The 22,752-nt window shown below is 46.5% G+C and overlaps 2 protein-coding genes across 2 annotated transcripts; one reads left to right on the top strand and one right to left on the bottom strand.

The window, feature by feature from the left end:
* Window positions 1-259: 259 nt before the first annotated feature.
* Window positions 260-5,738, bottom strand: LOC142795783 (uncharacterized; the record flags this gene model as incomplete). Its single annotated transcript, XM_075886129.1, is given in 2 exon segments — window positions 260-2,331; window positions 5,445-5,738. Coding segments are annotated over 2 exon segments (2,133 nt in total), but the record flags the coding sequence as incomplete, so codon positions are not given.
* A 3,387-nt stretch (window positions 5,739-9,125) lies between these two features.
* Window positions 9,126-9,616, top strand: LOC142795784 (small nuclear ribonucleoprotein F). Its single transcript, XM_075886130.1, has one exon. The coding sequence runs from the start codon at window positions 9,251-9,253 to the stop codon at window positions 9,512-9,514; it is 264 nt and encodes an 87-aa protein (XP_075742245.1). The 5' UTR covers window positions 9,126-9,250; the 3' UTR covers window positions 9,515-9,616.
* Window positions 9,617-22,752: the final 13,136 nt, after the last annotated feature.

The raw sequence follows: 22,752 nt of genomic DNA, 5'->3' as shown, positions 1-22,752 counted from the left end.
CGGCTCACTGACAACGCTGATCTTCCACTCGCCAAACCAATGACGCTGACACCAGGATTTCCGCGAAAGGATCTCTTTAATGCCATGTCGTTAAAAATTGCTACGGGCCCATTTAATAGAAAAAAGACAGTTAATGATGTGAGTTTGTGCTAATGATTTTGCCCACATTGCATTGTCTGTATTTAATTTCTCTAACGCAACTTCGAGTTCTGTGATAGTGTATACCGTACAGATTATGTTAATCGTGCTCACCTCCGTAAATGCGAACTCTCGAGTCGGGTGAAAGCTCAAGCTTCGGAACAGCGGGGCCGGGAACTTGCTGGTGCCATCGAGATGGACAGGGAAATCCGGAACATTGTTCTGATGGCCGCTCGAACAATGGTAATAGCTCGGGCTGCGTTGGTGGTTGAGGCAAGTGTACCAGCCATGGCTGCGGTGAAAGGCTGTCTGGGGCCACATGCCGCTGCTGCGATTGTGGCTGGGGTGGCGCATGACGTGAAAAAGTGGGCCATGGATTGTAAGCTGGTCGATGTCCCTTAGAAGGTTGAAAATAAACATTTGGCAAAGATTCTGAAGGTGGCTTCAACCATGTAGTGGACTCGTAATATGCCCCGGACCAACTATTTGATGCACTTGGCCATGACTCGGGATGCAGAGTTGTCGAGGGACTATGCCACGACTCAAAATACGACTTCGTGTCAGGGTTCTGCAAGGGCTCGAGATATGGCTTCGAGCAGGGGATCTGCCATGGTTCGAGATGCGGATGCGACCGAAGGATCAGACATGGCCCATGATACTGCTTTAACCAAGGGCTCCGCCAAGGTCCGGGATCCCGTCTTGACCAGGGATCCTGCCACGGCTCGTGATACGGCTTCGACCAAGAGTCCTGCCACGGCTCAGGATAGGGCTTCGACGTCTGCCATGGCTCGGGATACACCTTCAACCAAGGGACCTGCCGTAGTTCTGGATACGGCTTCGACCAGGAGCCCTGCAATGGCTCGGGATACGGCTTCAACCAGAAGCCCCGCGACGGCTCGGGATCCGGCTTCGACCTGAAGTCCTGCCATTTCACGAAATACGGCTCCGACCAGTAATTCTGCCCCACCTCGGTAAACGGCTTCGACCAGGGGCGCTGCCACTGCTCATAGTTTGCCTTCGACCATGGGCGCTGCCACGGCTCAAAGTTTGGCTTCAACCAGGAGCCCTGCCACGGCTCAGGATTAGGCTTCGACCAAGGGTGCTGCCATCCTTCGACATACGGCTTTGACCAGTGGTTCTGCCCCACCTTGGTATAAGGCTTCGACCAGGGGCGCTGCAATGGCTCGAGGTTTGGTTTCAACCAGGAGCCCTGCCACGACTCAGGATCAGGCTTCGACCAAGGGCGCTGCCACGGCTCCATATACGGCTTCAACCAAGGGTGCTTCCATGGCTCGAGATATGGCTTCAACCAGGAGCCCTGTGCGGGCTCGGGATAAGGCTTCGACCAGCCCTTCCACGGCTCGGGATAGAGCTTTGGCCAGCCGTCCTGCCACGCATCGGGATATGGTTTTGACCAAGAACTCTGCCATGTCTCGGATTGCGGTGTCAACCAAAAACCATGCCCCGACGAGGCATAAGGCTTCGACCAGGGGTCTTGCCATGGCTCGGAATCTGGTTTCGACCAGGGGCCTTGCCATGGCTTAAGATCGTGCTTCGACCAGTGATCCAGCCACATATTGGGATATGGCGTTGGCCAAGAACTCTGCGAATTCTCGCGATGCGGCTTCAACCAAAAACCCTGCCCTGGCCCAGGATACGGCTTCGACCAAGGGTTTTGCGAAGGTTCACGAAAAGGGCTGTACTGCGAAGCTGGCCATAACTCAGGATTAGGCACAGACTGAGGGAAGGACCTTGGCTGCAGCTGTGACCACGGTATGGTCGAGGAATTGAGGCGCTCGTGTGAAAACTGGACCGGGTGGGCGGGAGAAAACCATAAAGATTTCTGTGGAGAATGAAGGGAGGGATTCGCCTTTGTAGTGTTCGGCGACGACGGAGACCATTCACGAGGGTGGTACTCGGGGTACGTGGGATACCACGGCATGAGCCGCGGATCGGTTGATTGTTCCGGCCAAGGGACCAACCACGGTTTTTGTGTATGCTGCATGAATTGCATGGCCATATAGCATGGTGACTCTTGGGCACATGGCACGGCGCATTGCATGCTGTGTGGGTAGAGCCAAGGTACAGGCCACGCAACTGGCCATGGTACAGATCTCAGGTCCGCAGACTTTTCAGTGACGGGAGCACTCGTAGACTCATCCATTAAGGTAGACATGCCGTACGGAGTAGATGCTGCAAATGCATTGAAATATGACGCTTAGAAAAAAGATCTTAGAGTGGTGGTGATTGAAATGGTAAAAATATATATGCCGCTATTAACAAGAACTACCGGATAGCCATAAAACCATGACTACATGTACGTTTTGTAAAAAGCTAATATAAAGAAGTGTTCAAGCGGCAAGAATGGTCGTATCACGAGCTCGTAGATCAAGTGAAGTGTTTTTGCTCGTAACGCGATGCAGTGAGTGCGATAGTTTGAATATGTCCAATGCACTTGTTATTTTTGTGAGTATAGCATTTCTAAAACGTATTTCTCTAAAAAGAAAAGAATCGCTGACATGGTATGAAAGCCATTTGCATGTTAGCCCTATAGCGATGGCTTCTTCTGCTTGCCTCTTTTCATTCTCCATATACTCGGTAAGAGTCTCGGCTTACTAGCAAAGTAAGCGGTTCGAAAGATTGAGCAAGCCATGGATCGCAAATCGCTTCGTGCGCCATTCCCGCACGTCGAGTATCGCAGATCTCGTTATTTCAAGGAAGTGAAAATAAAAGCAGCCCGCTTGTCTATGTCCTTCTCGCATGCCATCGTTGTAGAAGATGGTGTTCGTCATCGAGTGAGACGAGTGTTCTTTTATGAAGATATAAAATAAATGAAGATGTCACCATTGCTTGGTGGCGGTTGCCCCTTTCCGCCAGGTTAGGATGCCATTTTTGTTGTGCATTTTTATTGTATATTGTAATATATTTCTTTTGTACTCCTGTGTGACAGACAACCGGAAATAAAAAAAAGAAAGAAAGCCTACGTAGCTCTCTTGTAGAACTCTCAACAGCCACGCGGAAGGCCAGGGTTGAAATTCATCTGATCCTCACTTTTTTTTCAGTAATTTTTTATGCCTCTTGGTTACGTCCCCAACAAGGACGCCAATAGCGATGGCGACGCCACTGAACGCAGGAAAGGGCGACTAATGGCTTCGCATTAAAAATTTTGCCTTGAAACCACCAACTGCCGCCTTCTTCAACGTCACAACTGATGACCACGTGACGCCTGGTGGAGGTGCTGATTTCTTGATGTTCCGGAAGCCCGCTTGAAGACCGGAACCGGGTCCACAGCGAGAAGAATACACCGAAACTCTCGCGCGACAGCGAGCTATCCGCAGGCTACAATGCTTGCAATGCGCCCTCCAATCCGAGAGGCCAGAAAACCATGTGGTTAGCACAACAGCGGCGACGACCGCCTATATGACACACGCGTGAGGCAGTAACTCAGGCAGCTGCCATCTTTCCGTGGATCATCGACTGAAGACCCAGAAAGCTGGTTGGAGATGTACGACTGAGTCACCACCTTCAACGACTGGGACTCTAGCGAAAAACTGCGTGACGTCTACTGCTACTCAGAAGACGCCTCGAGGATGTGTTTGATGACCGAGAATCTATGCTAAAAACCAGGGACCTCTTTCAGATGACGCTTTTAAGCACGCTCATTAGTGGTATCGACAGAGTACGGGCCCGAGCTATACTGAAGACTTGTGCCGAGATTCCATGCTAAAAACCTGGGTTCTCTTTCAGATGACGTTCCTATTCACCAGTGGAATCTACAGGGTACGGGCCCGAGCTATACTGAAGACTTGTGTGCACTGCCCATGGAAACATTGGGAACAGTGGCTGCGTCTCGCTCCCTGCTTGAAACATGTATTATCAAGCCTTGCTGATTTCGTTGGTCTTTTTTTTTACACCTGCTGTAACATGACCGTTGTGGGAGCTGCAATTTCATTTGTTAGAGCCTGCGTCGTGTTCCTTGCGTTTCTTCGTGAAGCGTGCCCTGTTTTTGCCTTATACGACCTTAAAATTAATAAAATACTTTACGCAGCCGCAGACAGAAAAGAGCGCCGACTTTCAACTATTTGTTTCTTCAGAACAAAAGCCTACACATATATGCATACAAAAATCATGCGCCGGACTTGTGTGCGTACCCCCTATACAGCCTCTGTGAATGCTTTTGCGCAATACGAAACACTTTCGATTTAAATTGAGTAGCCGGAAAGATCTTAGTGTGCTTAAATTGGACCGTCAGTAATGCGACGGGCCTATATGATAATGGCCTGATCTGCTTGTATCAGATCGTTATAACATTTGCCTGGTATCTTCAGCGTCCCTATTTTAAGCCGAAATTGGTCAATGTTCGGCAAACTGCAGCCGTTTAACCAACGGATAAACGGTTGCGGAGCAAACGCGCGGACGTGCGTGTTGTGCTTAAACGCCCGTTAATCAAGGGACTAACGGGGAGGGTAATTGCGCGCCGATCGCGCCTGCTGTTGCGCTGCACTGCGCGGTCCTGTCGGCTACGGCACGAAAGCGCGTTAAATCGGCTGTACGCCTGAGTGAAAGCGAAGCGCTAGCAAAGAAAAAAATAAAAAAATGTGCCGCGAAAGCTCGAAACACCAAGTACAAGCAGATACCAAGAGGACGTCGTAAGCACAGGTCAAATTCGTTAAACAATGCCAACTTGCTCTAACACTCGTTTTTAGCAGTCACCTTTCCTTCGCGTGCTTCGCATAACGCCGATCTCCAAGAGGCGTGATCTGCCTTTTTTTTTTTCTTTTCGTAAGGCGCATTGCGAGAGCGTGTTCTGTTAGCTCTACATGTTAGGCAGTGATACAGTAGATCCAGCGTGCTTGCTTGTTGTTTCGAACCAATACAACCGCAAATATTCACCGATCATCCTAGCAACTCTTGTGAATGCTAACTCCTCGATCTTCTATCGTAAGAAGCATTATAAAAGGGCCACGTCGTTTCTTTTTTAAAAGGGGCACAGGCGCTCAAGATAATAATAGCCGTGCTTTCTTTAACCCCAAGTCTTGACAAGTATTTGAAGTGAAATCTGGAACAGCGCATGGGACAGGGGAAGCGAAAATGCGGGAAAATGCTGAAGCACTTCCGCACTTCATCCATCCTATCCGTAAGTTTGTCTTTCCTTGTACTAATACTTTACTCAGTTATAACGAGTGTCATATTTTTAGAGGGAGGGGGGGGGGCATTACTACATCAATTAGATAACTCTGTTTGTCGTCACACTGTAGCTTAGAAACGTGTCGAAAAGTTTACGGAAAGGAATCATTATCACTGACCTTGGCAGAAGCCCTTGTGAACAACAGAAGCCAACAGGGCGACCGCCACGAACACATCCATGATTTACGCCGCACCGCCGGAAGCTTGAGCCGCACAAAACGCCCTCTGCGTGCACCTCACTCAGTCATATCATATCTCCATGCTAGGGGGTCTCAATCACACACAAACATTCTCTTTGCTTCGGTGGCTGTACCGGCTGTACGGTGCCTTGCGCTTCATCTGACGCAACGAGCGAATATTGCTTTAGCGCCACCTTCCTGCCGATGCTGGTAGGCCGGTGCTGTAACACGGCATGTGAGATGTTCGAGATAGAATGGCGCGTAACCCGTCTATTTCCCGATGCCACGGCACATGCGCCAACGCCTAAGCGGAAAAGTCGTGAAAGGTCTTTTAATCTTGGAAGCGTTTGTTCTGGCGACACCGGTTCACACGGACTATACTGGCCCCAAACAAAATACTTACAGAACAGCAGAGGGCCACACGGAAAAAACCCCGCCGCGGTGGTCTAGTGGCTAAGGTACTCGGCTGCTGACCCACAGGTCGCGGGTTCGAATCCCGGCTGCATTTCCGATGGAGGCGGAATTGTTGTAGGCCCGTGTGCTCAGATTTGGGTGCACGTTACAGAACCCCGGGTGGTCGAAATTTCCGGAGCCCTCCACTATGGCGTCTCTCACAATCATATGGTGGTTTTGGGACGTTAAACCCCACATATCAATCAATCAATCAATCACACGGAAAGAAAAAAAAAGCGAATTAACGAGCCCGTTCTTAGAGACCAGCTTGCTTAGACCAGAGTACATTCCCTTTCATCCTAACTCCTAATTCATTTCATACATGAGGGGCTATTGGAATCTGCGTGCGAGACCAGACATGGTGGTCTAGTGGTTGTGATGGTCGACTGCTGGCCCGCAAGTCGAGAGATCAAATTTCGGCCGCGGCAGCCACTAATCCATTTGTGGCAAAAATGCTTGAGTCACGTGTACATTGGGTGAAATCGTAAGCTATCTTTGCCACACGACTGAATTAAATGGACCAGGAAACGGTTTCGACGATTTTTACAAACACATTGGGCCGGTAGACCAAGTCCAAAGGGTGATTCAGAGACCGATTTGAGCTCCCCGTGTAAACTGTGTAATTTATTAAAACGCTTTGAAGTTGCGAATCACTCCCTGCGCTGCAGATCGCCGCGACTCGGCCAAACGCGTTTTCAACCGCCCATACATGAAGCGACACGCTCTGCCTCACTGACGTCATCGTTTCCAGCTGATCTGATTGGCTGTGAAACGCACAACGCAGACTGCCAGTATCGGATCGTCGGTGAGATTTACGTGTATGCCACGGAGGAAGGAAAAAGGTAAGGAGAGGGCATGCCCAGCCGGCGCAGGGCGTAAAAAATGTGGCGGAAATGACATCATGGCGGCCATAATCAGTAGGCACAATGGCGGCGTTGTTATGGTTACGTGTTGCGCAGTGAAGCTGGTCTAGCGGTGAGCGGCCGCGGCTGGCGGCGGAATGTGTGCCTCCCCAGGTCTCGTGCTGAGCCGTGGCGGACTATATCTGTGCTCTGCGCCGCGTTATTGGTTACGCAGTGTTCGTCTGGCTGCTACATTACTCTTAGCAACATTTACAAATCTCTTTGTCCATCACGGGGTATCAACTGTGCGTAGAACAAGTGCATATACATGTGTCGTGCGGTGGATGAAGCAGTTAGTGTTCAGCGAAATGGCGTTGGGCACCATGACGAAGCTGAATGACGACGAACGCCTTGCAGGTCAGTGACGGTTGAGCAGTGCTCCTGCTTGTGACAACGGACGACGCTGTTGAGCCCAGCAAGACGCCGTGAGGACCATGTGCACATACGTAGTTTCGTGTTGTGTGTGTGTACAGTAACAACTTGCATGTGCGTATTAAAACGCCTTTTCTGTTCCGCTTGGTACACTCTCCACCAGCATTGCATGTAATCTCAACGTAACAGCAACCACGTTCAACTGTCACTAGCACCGTGCTCAAAGTCACCACGGTCGCAGAATGCTGACGCAGGTGAGTTTCACGCGGAACACGGACACAGTGGCAGGACGCTGCGTCAGTCGCGTGGCGGAATGCAACCGTAGAAGGCGCACGACCGATCGTGTTGTCTGTACAGTTGCTGAATTAATGACGTGAAAGCACTCGCCGTTGTCAGTGCATCTAGCGCGCGTTCTTTCGTAGTTGCTTCGTTGTCGGCGAGCTGTTACTCCCTGTTATTACTCGGACGAAGCGATTTCGCTGAAGGTGTCCCGCTGGCTCCGAGTGATGAGCCCAGTTCCATTAGTTTCGGATCGTCACGACACACGCGCTGCGCAGCCCACGTGCTTTCCGAGCCGGAGAGGGAGTCGCGCCTTCTGCTTCGCATTCATATGTAAACAAGAGAGGAGAATTTGCCTACTCAATATGGCCGACTTCCGGCTTCATCGCGGCTTCACAACGAGTGACGTCAGGGCCTCTCCTTACCTTTTCCTTCCTCCGTGCGTGTATGCGGTCTCACGCCACATCGTGACGCAGGCGCCATGAAGGCGGAGCTTAGTCCCGAGCGCTCGAAGGAAGAGTTGAAGGCAGTTGAGGGTGAAAAGCGAAGCGGAGGAGAAGGGCACTTTTTTAGTACTCGTAGGTCCATTAATATAATGGGTGTTTCGATTGAACTCTGGTGCCAATGATTCGCTCCAGTAATGGTCTAATAAAAAAAAAATGGAATGTGAAAAAACCTTTTCAGGGACCCTCTAAGGAAAAAAGAGGACAAGTGTATGTCCGCGAAGCAATTTCTTGTAACTTCGTTCCATAATATGATGCTGAAAGACAAAAATGTGGCCGCTGCGCTCAATAGTTAAAGCTTTGGCCGACTGTACACTGTATGTAAATAGAAAAAAAAAAAACCTCCAGGTGGTCGAAATTTCTGAAGTCCTCTGCTACGGCTTCTCTAGTAATAATACGGTGTTATTGGGACGTGTGTAAAAAAGGGCAGTCTCGGCGAAATCATGTTTTATCAGAACAGCGGTGTCACATATCAGAGAGCTTACTCGATGGCGTGCTGTTTCTGAAATTATGCCTGCTCCCATGACGCGTAACATTCGGCCTCATATATTAGAATGATCTATACAATCATGCGAAAAATGTAGTTTTATCGGCAACGTTTTATCAATAAACTGCTATTTTTTATTATCGCTTAAATTTTCAAGTTTGAGTGTGCACGTAAAAACCGTTACAAAACTTTGCGGAACTTTTTTTTTTTTTTCCGGAATGGAAACGGCATTCTGGAACGGAACCTTTCTTGGAGGAACGAAACTGAAAACAAAATGAAAGAGAAAGTACTGTTCTTATACCTTACTGTGAACTTTTTTTGAAAACCTGGAACTGAGTTGAACGAAGTGTTTTTCGATTGACACCAAAATTTTTGTGAACAAACTTTGTAAATCGCGCCATTGTAAGTAAGTCTTTATTGAAAAAGCTAGATGGCAGCACGAACTCAATAAGTTTACAACACTAGCAATGTTAACATAAAACAAAACTTAAAAAAAGTTTGTTCTTCTAACACAAATAAATTATTCTTGCACTATCAAAACGTAAAAAATAATTTAGTATTTTATTTGCAAAATTTTTGAAGCTTGTTTAGTCGTCGACGGCGTTTCAAAGTAAAGCCAGGGTAAAGCCAAAGGTCGAGCCAGCCACAGCTAGCATCTACCCGGCATTTCGTTCGACGTGCGTTGTGCCGGCGTTCTTTGTGCGTGTGCACTACGTTGTCAAGTTGCTTGTCGGATAACTCGCCTGTGCGATGGCATCGTTGCCGCTCAATCCGAAGCCGTTCCTGAACAGCCTGACCGGCAAGCCCGTCATGGTGAAGCTCAAGTGGGGCATGGAGTACAAGGGCTACCTGGTCTCCGTGGACGGCTACATGAACCTGCAGCTGGCCAACACCGAGGAGTACATCGACGGCAACTGCACCGGCAACCTGGGCGAGGTGCTGATCAGGTGCAACAACGTCCTCTACGTCAGGGGCGTCGAGGAAGAAGAGGAAGACGGGGAGATGAAGGACTGAGTGTTGGCCACATAACCACCGAAGATGGCCTCCATCATGTACAGCCCGCGTTCATTCTGTTCACTCATTATGTTCCCATAAATGTTTTCATTATATTCCTTATTTGTTGAGTCTTGTGTGCTTCACTACGCGCTTAATTACACACGTCGTTTAACTGAGTAATACGCGTCGGTAGGCCCGAACGTTTTCCAGCCTAACGAGGGTGGAACGGCGTACTCGTGCGCAAAGCTTGCGGGCGTAGCGTTAGCGTTCTGCACTGTACGGGAGCCCTTAAAAGAGCGTATGGCGCAACGCTAATGCCAAGCTAGTCAAGCTTAGCGTTGCGCTGTTTTAGGGTGCGTGTGGTTTACTTTACGCTAAGCCCCAATTACGATCTGTGTCGTGTCGTGTGCGAGTCTTTTCAGCATCGACCGTTACCCGTGAGAGTATTCACTGGGAATTGATGCGGTGTCTTAGCGCATCTTGCGTTAAGCGATGTGCGTAAGCACTCTGCTGAAACAATTTTTATCGTGTTGGTTCGGAGTGTCTAGAGAGAAAATAGCCAGGTAAAATGATTACCTTTTGTAACGTATCTGCCCGAGTGACTACGGTAACGCGCTTTGAGTTTAAGGCAATGATATTCATCACAGTGTTCATGCTCAATTTGCATGGGGCCATTTTTGCAGCAGCTGTATGATGCAATACTGATTGTTGGCCTAGTTGTTACTTGCTTATTGACATGCTTTGGCTGCAAATAACACACACACAAAGTTAAGAAGCACGAGCCGCTTGTGCTTGTCGTTGAGTGTTTCTTTACTTTGTGCGTGTGTTATTTGCAGCCAAAGCATGTCATTAAGCTGTATGATATGGCAATAATTGTGCAACACACTCATCGTGCTTGTGAAGCAGCTGCTCCAAGGCCTGAAAGATGCAGAACATGTGAAAATGAGGAAACCTAGACAGTTGATGCTTTTTTGCCATGTTCTGTTGCACTCTGCTATTGAGCACGCTTTAACAATTACGGGGGCCAGCCAGTATAATTGCTTAATTAATGTGAAAAAGTCAGTGTAAGAGGGAGACTTCAAGAGATGAGAAATTATCAAGCAGTCAATGTTTCGACAAGTGGGCTTCTCTTCATCTGGGCACCGACTGATAAAGACGGGACCTTTTGTCAAGGTATTGACTCCATCGACATGAGCTGCTTAAAAATTTCTCACCAGTTGATGTAATGTGGCAAGGCAAATGAACGTGATATTATACAAAAGAGTCTAGAAGGACATGTTGGGCCAGACCGTTCATGTTCAACGGAAAACCACAGTTGTCGCTATTTTGCGCAAAGAAATATGAGGGAAGGATAAAGGGGTACTCTCGAAGAAATGTAACCCCTTGACCGTTCTCTCGTTATTTCTTTGCACGAAATATCTACACCTGTAGCTTCTAGTTGAACATGAACCGACTAGCGCAACAACTTGTGCTTCTAGTTAACATTTCTTCTACAGTGGGCCCGTATTCGAACCTTGACAATCCAGGTTTGAGTGTAAACTCGTGTGTAAACCTCATAGTTGCTGCACGCCCCTTTACCCTTCTCTCATTATTTATTTGCATGAAACAACCACAACTAATTGATGACAAAGGAGGACAGGATTGTTGCTTACACACATTTTTCATCCATTAAACCTTCAGTTGATAGTCATACACTTGTTCTGCGGCCTTCTTAGCTCTGTCTTGCATTAATTTCATGGACGTTTCTCATATCATGACTTACCAAATGTCTGTTCCAAGTTGAGGCAAATAATTTTTAGATTAAACACTTTGAAAGGCCCAATGTGATAGCAGCTATGGCCTAGTGTAGCTAAAATTGAGGACACAGACTTGGTTCCCAGCCATGGCAGCTGCATTTTGATGAGAGCAAAATGCATAAACAGCCATGTTTTTGAACTAACGTAATGCTGCAGGACTCGGAAGTGATCAAAAATAATTCTGTCGTCCCCCATTATAACCATAGCTCGGCAGAAATGGTGGAGCTTACTCCGACTCACTGATGAATGAGATTTTGTGCTGAGGTAGCCTTGCCGCCTGTCTGGTCTAATACTAATTTAATCTCCTGGCAGCTCAACCCCCCTCTTAGAAGGGCCTGTTTTTGTCCGAGAAATGGTGGTAACCCTATGCTTAGGGCTCTCTCGGATTCCGACTCGCCAAAATTTTTCTGAGCCGTACTCACACTCGCGTCAATCTTCTTCAACCAGTCTGACTTGGACTCAAGCTCACCAAAATATTACTTATCTGGACTCACTCAGACTCGCGGCTTGATCTGCGTCTGAGTTAGTTCGCAGACCTATGTCTATGACCTCCTTCATCTTGTTGTTGTGTCGAGACCTCCACTGAAGGAAGCAGAACATATGGGACAAGCTGGCTGGTGCGCAGTTGTGTTGCTCTGTAATATTGACTATTTGAATCTATAACTGTGTAGAATATATGCACGCATCCTGCTCATCCTTCCAAGATCCCCGTAACCATATTGTCAATATAACACAGCGAAGACTACGACAATTTAGACATCGTTCCAAATTTAGGAAACGCATAAAGAGCAGTGGCATAGCCAGGGGGTGGCACACCGAGCCTTTGCCTTGTACCCCCTCCAAGATTTTTTTCCCCATAGCATACAAAGTGATGAAGGACCCATTTCGTGGGCGTGTCCATCAGAAATCGAGGTGCCCTTTCTGAGAAAAGTTCTGGCTATGTGCCTGACAAAGAGGCAGCCGTACTTAGTGGGGGCTTGATAAAGACCAATCTTGCACTGTTCAACTACACTGTCGTCCTTTATGAAAGGGAACATGCGAATGCGTGGCCTGCGCTCTGCGGCGGCTGCCTACAGCACCATCAAACGACAGCAAAAGAAAACACGTTAGTTTTCAGTATGATCTGTTGCCAAAAAAATAATGCGTCATGGCGGGTAGACAAGCGCTGCTAGATTGCACTCCCTCTCGGCTCACGGCCAGCGTAGTCCACTGACAACATATCCAATATCAAACGTTGTGCGCGACCACGCCGCAAGCTGCAGTAATCGCCCGATATCGCTCACCACGGGCGAAGGGAGGTAACATAATCGAGCAGCGCTTGTCTACCGACCACGACCTGTTATCTTGCTTGGCAATAGATGACGCCAAAAGCGAACGTGCTTTCTTCACTTGTCGGTTGAAGGGGCTGTAGGAAGCCGCCGCAGAGCGCCGGCCACGCGTTCGCTTGTTCCCTTTCATAAAGGGCGACAGTGTACATCTGTGTTTTATGCCTTGTGTTTTGACATTGTGTTCATGGTGGACGAGTCGGAGCTGGCGACTATCTTTGCAATACTGTGGTTTTGGTACATATAACCAGAGTTACAGTTTAATAATTGGCCGTTCAATGTGTATAAACTGGGATATGATTATGAGAGACCTGGTAGTGGAGGGCGCTGGAAATTTCGACCACCTGGGGCTCCTTATTGTTCACCTCAATCCCTCAAGCATTCTCATCTCCTTCGGAAACGTGTCTGCCACAGCTGGGATTCGAGCCCGTGCGCTTTGGGTTAGCAGTCGACCACCATAACCACTAGATCACCCTGGCAGGTGCAGAGTTACAGTGCACTCTAACCACTAGATTACCCTGACCCGCTGGTTGCGGGATCGAATCCCGGCTGCAGCGGCTGCATTTTCCATGGAGGCGAAAAGGCTGTAGGCCCGTGTGCTCGGATTTGAGCGCACGTTAAAGAACCCCAGGTGGTCGAAATTTCCGGAGTCCTCCACTACGGTGTCTTTCATAATCAAAGGGTAGATTTGGAACATTAAACCCCCACATATCAGTCAATCGAATCAACCATGGCTGGTGCAGAGTTAGAGTTTGTAGCAGTGATGGAGAATTAAGATAGAAGTTAGGAGAATCGAGGGTCGTGAATTTGAGTTAATCAAGTCACATGAGACCTCAAATGAAGTTGAGGATTTGTGTGGCTGTAAATCTCAACTGCAAATTAATTATTTTGGAGGAAACCATATAAATCAAGGAAGATGAAGTGACTGGATTATCTTGCAGTGCATAATTGCAAGAAATTGAGATCACATGAGAATAGGTATAGTAGGCCACTATATCAGTGATAGAACATGAAAACATCGGAGCTTACTATCAAATTTAGCTCTTTTTCTTGCTGCAGAAAAAAGTTACTTTTGGCATGTTCATGTTTTAATATTATTTTTAGACTTGCTAAGTGCGACAAGTATTCATACTTTATGAGACTTCCCAATCATCGAAAAATTGGGGGACCCTTGATCTTCACCTTTAGTAGCTGAATGTGATAGCAATATCCTGTTCATAGCGTGTACTTCAAACACTTAGTACTTGAAATCTTTTCATGGGCTTGATAAGGGGAGAGGTAGAGCTGTGCCTTATTTTCAGAGCATTGTTTGTGGCAATTGCCATCACCATAATTCCGTGTAATGGTAGAAGCGACGTGAAAGTTAATGGAATAGAAACATATCGTAACCAAAGATATTCTTGAAACATGCACACATATATTATGCTGGAGTAATGAGCAATAGTTTACTAAAAAAAAAGTGCCACAATTTCACTTCTTATATATTATGCCTTACTTGAAGATTATGACACCTCTTGCTGCTTATGTATGGTATGACGTACCATTAGATTAAACACGATGCAACATGCGAGGCATGACTGGGACTTGAGAAAAAGGTGGAGTTCACTTTGACATTGAGTAAATGCGCATAGCTGATTTTTATTGTAGGCTCTCACTGAAAATAGAGAATGCACTGACTACCGAGCAGCTGCCATCACTACACCGGGGCAAAAAAGTAAAAAAAAAAGCTAGAACAGCTATGCTGCCAGACACGCTTTTTTATCAACCAAGATGTAGGAATGCTTTTCAAAGAAAGTAGGTGGAATGCACCCGTTCCTGGTTTGAGAAAACCCTCCACACTTCTTTTTTTATGGTGTCAGTGCTATATCTGTAAGGCAGCCAATGTGAATGACAATTGTACCTCCTGTCATATGGAATGAAAAGTTTGTGCACCTAAAACAGACTCACTGGCACACCCAGGTGTTGGAGGGAGGGATCTATTTCACTTACTATTTCTCGCAAAGTTATGGAACACGTAATTTTCACCCATATTGTGAAATATTTGGAATCATGCAACTTCCTTCACAAATCTCAGCACAGTTTTCCTAAATTCTATTCGTGCAAAACTAAACTAATTATATTTGCTGATCATTTGTATGTTACTTTGGGCAGAGCCATGGTGACTGACTCCAGGTTCTTAGATTTTGCAAAAACATTTGACAAGGTTAACCACTAGCTCCTTCTACTGAAATTAAAATCCCCAGGCATTGACCATTTGTTGTTTTGCTTGATTAAAGAATTCCTTTCTAAACACACGCAGTTTGTTTCCGCTAATGATTCTGACTTTTCTAAAATACTTGAGTTCCGGTGCGCCACAGGGTTCGGTTCAGGGCCCACTACTATTTTTAGTTCATATTAATAATTTGGCTAATAATATCACTTTTTATATTTGCCTTCTTGCAGATAACTGCATTATTTTCTGCAAAAATAACGACAGTGATTCCGGAGGCCTTCGAAATGACCTCAGTAACATTCTGCATTGGTGTAACTTCTGGAAAACGCAACTTAAAGCTTCTCAATGTAAAGCTAAGTTCCCCATAACCACTCACATTCACCTAACTAGTCGTACTCCTTGAATGATATCCAGCTTGAATACATTAGGTTTTATAACTACTTTGGTATCAATATTATTAACGCTATCGTGGTCAAATCATATAGACTATGTAGTGTCGATGTTTAGTCACACACTAGGAAACTTTCCTCTCACACCATCATTACATAAACAGCTATTTATCATTTATATTCATCCTGTGTTAGAATATGCCTCATTAATATGGGAACCTGGCCAAATAACATAAATAAACAAAATAAAGGTTGTTCAACATTGGTCGGCACATTAAATCTTATCAAATTATTATTGACCATCCGGTGTGTCTGCCATGAAAGTCGCCCTTAATTTAACCTTACGCCACTTGCAAAGCACAGGAAGCTGGCACGCCGCTGTATTTTTCATAAAATTTGCTTTCAAAATCAAATTTCAAAATCGCATTCAATACAGCCTGCATTTTTTATATCATCTCGTTTAGATCACAACAACAAAGTACTCATTCCTTGTTGTAACACATTAATATATTGTGATTCTTTTCTTTCGAAAACATGCCACGACTGGAATCACCTGTCAGCTGCCCTCGTCAATATCATACTAACTCTGACACATTCCGAAAGGTATTAAATACGGCACTTTGATTTCATTTCATGATTGCGTGAAGTAGAAACTTATCCTTTTTATGCTTCTGGTTTTCTGCGTATGAACTGCGCTTTTCTGTAAGGTATGCCTTCGTGTATTTTTATTTTCCTTATTTCCTGTATTAACTACATTTCAAATGTATGTTATGATGCTATCTTCCATTACTGCTTATTAATATAATTATTTATTTATTAATGTAACTATTAATTCAATAAATGATGTTATCTTCTATTATTTTTTTGGCTTTCCTCTCCATAGTGCTGTAAAGCCTTGAGGGCAGAATAAATAGGTAAGTAAATGGCCACACATCCTACGAGTTGCTCCAGTGAATTCCCTGAAAGATCTCACTTGAAGCAAAGTTGGAGGTTTAGCCAATTAGCAATAAAGCTACGATCAAGGGGCCAAACGACAAAGAGAAACATGCCTCAGCACAATTTCTATTGAAGGGGTTTACATGATGGCAACACGCATAGGTGCATTTAGTAAAACGACAGCATACGTTACTGAGTAAAATGAATAAACGTTGCACCATTAGATTAATACTATATGTGTGGCACACAGCAAAACAACATCTAAAGAAATGGAGAAGAAACACATTTCTGTGCATTAATACGTCATTTTTTGGAAACAACGACATGCTAACCACTGGTTCTGATTTCTACTGTGTAAGAATAGCAGTGACTCCATAATTTGTACACTTGAATGTACTCACTTTAAGCATGAGCAATCAGTCATCTGTTCAATGGTGCCGTGCCTTTATTTGAAACCAACATTTGGTGTCGACTCGGGTTTCCATATTTCAGTGTGAAACGCTAGATCCTGGCAGACTTCTAGAAGCCTTTAACAACAAGGCTTATTGACTGGCTGATGCAGTCAATGCGGGGAGCAATTTCTTTCGTACAGTCAGCTTGATTTGTTGCAGCCGATACCTGTGGCACAGCAGTCTGTTGGAGACACCTTATACTTTAGCAAGGTTACCAAGGGACGGCAAACACAGTTCAGGCAGGTAGAGAGTTAGATTGAGCGACAAAATTAAGGGGCTCGTGCCAGATTCATGATGTCAGTGGCACGACGTCGGGAGACTCGAGCCATCAAGAGGTTTCACTTTTCAGGAGGAGGTCATGTTTGGCAAACTTTCTATGAGTACCGAAGACCCATGTAGGATGTTATCTTATCAAAAACAATGAAACAACAAAGACGGAACGTGAATAAAAACACGAGAGTGTGCTTCGAAGCGAAGTTTATCGAAAAATGAAAAAAAAGTAATAAAGGTAAGATAATGTGATGATGGTATGTGCCTTTGCTCCTCTGCAAGACACAGGCCGTCACATTTTAAGGTTGATCTCAAAGAAATACCTGATGAAGTGAAGAGGTTAAAATAATAATTGCTGGGGTAGAATGCACAATATGCGACATGGTGTATTAGTCACCTCTGGCTGTCGCTAGCCTCCTAGGTTTCTCCAATAAGACAGCATGAAACTTGAAAGTAGGGTACTGTATCCAAGAAGAGAGGAAGGATACTGAGCAGGGCTGCAACAAGAAGGAGGTTGAGGGGGTTTCGACAACCTCTGAAAGTTTTTATTGCCCTGACTTTTTGGGTGATACTAAAGTATTTACAAGCCTTCACATAGACCACCAGTTGCCAAAGCTGGCCATTCTACACAAGAACACCCCCGAAACAAATTCTTGGGTACGACACTGGTCGTGACAACCAGGGTACCACATTTGGCTGGGAACGGACGAAAGTGTTTGGTAACGAAATAATGGATAGTCATTGACCCTCGACAAACACATTTAATGTAGATACTTGGGAAAGACAAATTAATAATAACTGTTAGTGTTTACCGTCCCGAAACAGACTACTAGTCACCTAAGCAGAGGGTCGGGGTAGGTGAAGTCTATATCACACTAGAATATGGGCCCATATTCTAGTACACTATACTCACACATTGACTTTGTAAGGAAGGGGCGGCATTGTGACAAATCTCTCCCCCCCCCCTCACTTTTTTCCTGAATGGAAACCTTGCGCACGCTTGAAACGGCGCAAGAGGCAACGCGCTGTCGTTACTGTTTTTATTGAGAACACGGGTTCTCTGCATGTTTACTACTTGTGTCATCACATTCTACACAGCTGATCGCCGTTAAGCCTTATCCTGACGAACTCACTTCTTTCTAGCTGCAGCTCACCTAAAAAAGGCCAATCGCGATCAAGAAGTTGGATACGGGTAGAGTGTACTAGAACAAGGGGAGTGCCCGGACCGGCCGCAGCACCAATGCATTAAAAGTGAAGCCCAAACGGGGTCAAATCCGCTAGTGGCGCTGCGATCGGTAGTCTGTGACCTGTCGTCGTTTTAAGAGCCGTGCGCAGCTCCGCCGAAGTGGTCGAGGGGTAGAATGCTCGCATCCCACTAAAAAGACCCAGGTTCGAATCACCGCTGTGACCATAGATTTTTTTTTTAATTTCACGTGTACAACTGTATTGTTTGGCTTTTTTTTTAAATATGCCTTCAGTTTCTACATATTGCTACAAAACATTACGCGAGATATGAAGTAAAGGAGAAAAAAACTTGACAGCAAGCGCATTTATTTGCAGCGCCACCGCACGGGATTCAACGAAAACTTAAAAGCATAGCTTGCGAGATTTTAGCGAATAAAAGAGAGACGGTGTGCTTTCACTCGCCTGCGGTCGCCGCCCACTGGCTCGCTTAAAAAAAGAAAAAGAAAAACTGAAAGTAAACGATTTTCAGTCGGCGGGAAGTCGCGAAGGTTTGAATACTGGTAAAGCAGCGATGTTCTGTCTGCTCGAGTAAAGCGATCACGAGGTGTGCGGAAAGAGGTGAACGTGTTGATATTTTGGATACATATGTAGTATTCCTGTACAACTGATATTGCGAACATATATCTTATAATTATGGCCGCCCTCAGCGAAAATAAATGATGCAAACCAATGCTTGTGTTTTGCGGGCGCATCTATATGTGATCGGCGCGCTTTTTGTTGTATTTAGCTTTTGCGTCATTGGCGCCTGCATCGTTTTCAACTCTCTCAGCGGCAGCTAAACGGCAAAACTAAAGCGCGCCGGTTGCCTGTGCTTTTGATGAAGTAGTATTGAAATACAAATGTACTTTTCTTGTACAACTATTTTTTGTCAACGTATACATTTTGTCTTTTGAAAGCATATTTAGTGGTGCACACTTTGTGCATACGGCCGATGGTCACTAGCGTTTATTGTAGGGATGGGGTGGCACGGAACAGTGCTTAAGACGCGTGACACAAGGTAAGAATGACAGATACGTCATGACCATTCCAGTAGTGTACCAACCAGGCCTGCCCATTACAGTTGTAAAGGAATCGGTTTTGATGTCAATGGCACAGTGGTGATTGATGTGCACGAGGCTGCTGACCCGCAGATAAGGATCGCATCCCGATCTCGACAGTTGCATTTCGATGGCGTGGAAATGATAGAGGCCTGCGTTCTTAGATGTAGGCGCTAAGAACCACAGGTGGTCGTAATTGGGAGAGTGCTACACTGAATACGGCGAGCCTCACGCGGTATATAGTTTTATCACGCAAAACCATTGTCGTCGTCGTCGTTGTTGTTTTGTTTTGTTGAAAGTGCGTTGGTTCTATTCAGACGTGATGCCAAAAATGTAGACATGAAATGATCCGCGGTTGCATGGTAGCTACGGGAGTTTTCGCAGTCAGGCTTAAATGTGAGGTCTCCTAATCCTAAGTATAGCGTGCTATGCCGAAGGCAAGCAAGTGGTCGTGGTTTGTTTTGTCTTGTTAGTGACGTACATAAAAAACACGCTAGCACATAGTACAAAATCATTCGTTGAACGCGTATCCGCATAAGTTGTGTTCAACTGGCGAAGAAGTCATAGGTGTACAGCAAACAATGAATGAAATTTCTCTGTATTTGCGTTGAGATTTCGAAAGGAGACGACTTGCATACGCAATTGCACGGTCGTTGCCCCGCTGAGTTTGCGCCAAAACTGCACCAATGCCGTGACTACACGTGTCTGTGCGCGCTTCTGTAGGAGCATCGGGGTCGAAATGCGCAAGAATAGGGTTGTCGTGAGAGTGGTAATTAGTTGAGAGAAGGCGTCAGTTTGAAGAGGGCCCCAATGAAATGGGGCATCTTGTTTGAGAAGGTCGGTAAGTGGCCGTGCGAGTGCCGCAAAGTTTTCACGAACCGCCGAAAGTAGGAGCAGAGGCCCACGAAACTGAGAACATCATGGACAGAGCGGAATATTATAGAATGGTAGAAAGGCGTTCAAGGTGTGTGGCGAAGGTGGGTGAGAAGTTATCACGTCATCCAAGTAGCACAAGCACGTCGCCCATTTAAATCCTTGAAGTAGCGTATCTGTCATTCTCTCGAAGGTTGCCGGGGCATTGCAGAGGCCAAACGGCATGACCTTGAATTGGTAAATGCCGTCAGGGGGTAACGAATGCAGTTGTCTCACGATCCATTTCGTCTACAGCAATTTGCCAGTAGCCAGATCGGAGGTCGGGAGATGAAAAGAAGGTGGCGCCATGCAGACAGTCAAGTGCGTCGTCAATACGGAGAAGAGGGTACACGTTTTTTTTTTCGTAATTTTTTTGAGGTGCCGATAACTAGCGCAGAAACGCCAGGAGCCGCTTTTCTTCTTTACCAAGACCACTGGGAAGGCCCAAGGGCTCGACGATGGCTCGATGGTGTCTTTCGTTGGCATTTTGGCCACTTCCTTTTGAATCACTGCTCGTTCTGATGCGGACACGCGGCAAGGCCGACAGTGGATAAGCGCAGAGTCACCATTGTTAATTAGGTGCTTGACAATATTAGTCTGGCCCAAGGGATGACCACGGATACCAAAAATGTCACCGTGATCGAGTCCGAAACCTGACAGAGAGCATCGGCCTGATCAGGCGAAAGGTCTGATCCAATCATACTTCGAAAATGGCTTCGTCAGAACTGGGTAACCGTGAGACGTCTACCGATTCGGTAGACGCCTATACCCGAGTAGCCGACTGATTTAGTGCAGTCGTCTGCCGTGCAGCAGTGTCGCCGAAAAGGTCACGGATCGTCTCCTTGAAAGTGTCCCAGCTGGCAATGTCGACTTCGTGCGTCTCGAACCACAACAAACGCAGTAAATGTCACACTATATATTCTACGTAGAGGAAATTTGGTTTAGCCTTGTGAGCTTGACATTTCAGTAACGTGTTCGAATAACCTACAGGAACCACATCTGCAGTGGGCCATCAAGGTAAAGAAACACGTTGGCGAGCATGAGTGTCGGGCCCACCTATAGCCGGCGCTGATCTGTTCGTACACGTTAAGGCACTTGTCAACGTCAAAGCGTGCCCCGCCATGGTGGTCCAGTAGCTAAAGTACTCGGCTGCTGACCCACAGGTCGCGAGATCGAATCCCGGCTGCTGCGGCTGCATTTCCCATGCGGTCTGAAATGATGTAGGCCCGTGTGCTAAGATTTGGGTGCACGTTAAAGGACCCCAGGTGGTCGAAATTTCCGGAGCCCTCCACTACGGCGTCTCTCATAATCATATCGTGGTTTTGGGACGTTAAACCCCCCATATATATCTAACGTCAAAGCGATCTATATATCCTGGAAATATGCCAGGATCACGAGCAGGAGGTATACGACAACGTAGGTAGGAGTCACAGAAGAGGCGGGTGGTGAAGACGATGTTCCTTGAACCTGTGACATGGTTGGACCCGTGATGATACGTCCGAAGTGGAGCTTCGTGATGGGTACAGGGAAGAGCCAGCAGCTCCACCACAAATATGTCACGTAAAATGACTATTCGCGAGTGTAATAACACCGAACCACACAGAGCACAGCAAGCACGGCGGGCAAGTCAGTCCATTCTTTCGTTGTCATCTTCTGATCGCTGATATGTCAGCTACGTAGCACTGCACGAGTACTCCCAATGCACATCGAAACCGAACTTTCAATGAATTTGTTTTGATGGCCACTTCTTCATTTATAAACAACCCTGGCTCCTTACGAGCACCTGCTCTGTTTTCTTTGTTGTGCAGACTTCCGCCTAGATGGCTGTGCACGATTCAAGGCTTTGACAAAGAATCTCAGTCTTGTCAGCACATAAAAACCTACCACTCGTGCCGTGACATGTTCACGGTGCTCCTCGCATCCAATTAGTTTTGCTTTTTTCACCTTCAGAAGCTCTATCACATCCATGATGCTGTCATGGTGCACGCGGCGAGTGCTAAAACATTCAGTGAAAGTGTCTTCGAGAAAACCAATAAAGTTGGACAAGGTCGAAGATGGGTACAAAAGGCCCCCGTAATCACACTGTTGTGTGAACTGTGCGATAGCACTTTCAGATTCTCGTGAAGTCAACAAGTCGTTTTCGCAAGCAGAACAGTGCAACGGCACGATGCATTTCCTTGCAACATACCCGCTTATGTAGTGGACCAGTCTGCGGTCACTTCTGACAGACACGTATGCCTCATGGTCACTCTCATGTGTCACCACATCATCCAACATGTCGTTTTCATTGCTTTCAAAGTGAATTTCATCTAGTGCATGAGTGAAGCCGGAGGTCTGCGGTGGCGGTGACGGAGGCGAGCACAGTATAGGGGACAAAAGAGAGTCAAGTGTGCCAGGAGTCACATTGCCCTTGTCCGGCGAGCGCACAAGGTTGCAAAAGCTGATGCATGCCATTGTGTCGAGGAACTGCTGCGGCGTAGGATGATCATTATTCCCGCTGCACTGCCGCACTATACCAAAAGTGTTCTCCAGGGGGTCTTGGTTGAGCCGGGCTGTCATCAGGTAGGCATAGCCTACTTCCGTCGTCAGGTATTCCAGCAATAGCAAGGTGCTTTTGATGGTTACTCGAAACCCTGCTGCTGTGGACTGACTAAGGAAGCCCCGCGTGCCTTTTACGTGCGA

The sequence above is a fragment of the Rhipicephalus microplus genome, unplaced genomic scaffold, assembly GCF_043290135.1.
Source record: "Rhipicephalus microplus isolate Deutch F79 unplaced genomic scaffold, USDA_Rmic scaffold_865, whole genome shotgun sequence".
Classification (NCBI taxonomy): Eukaryota; Metazoa; Arthropoda; class Arachnida; order Ixodida; family Ixodidae; genus Rhipicephalus; species Rhipicephalus microplus.
The sequence above is the reverse complement of the archived record's forward strand: the minus strand, read 5'-3'. Positions and strand labels throughout refer to the sequence as shown.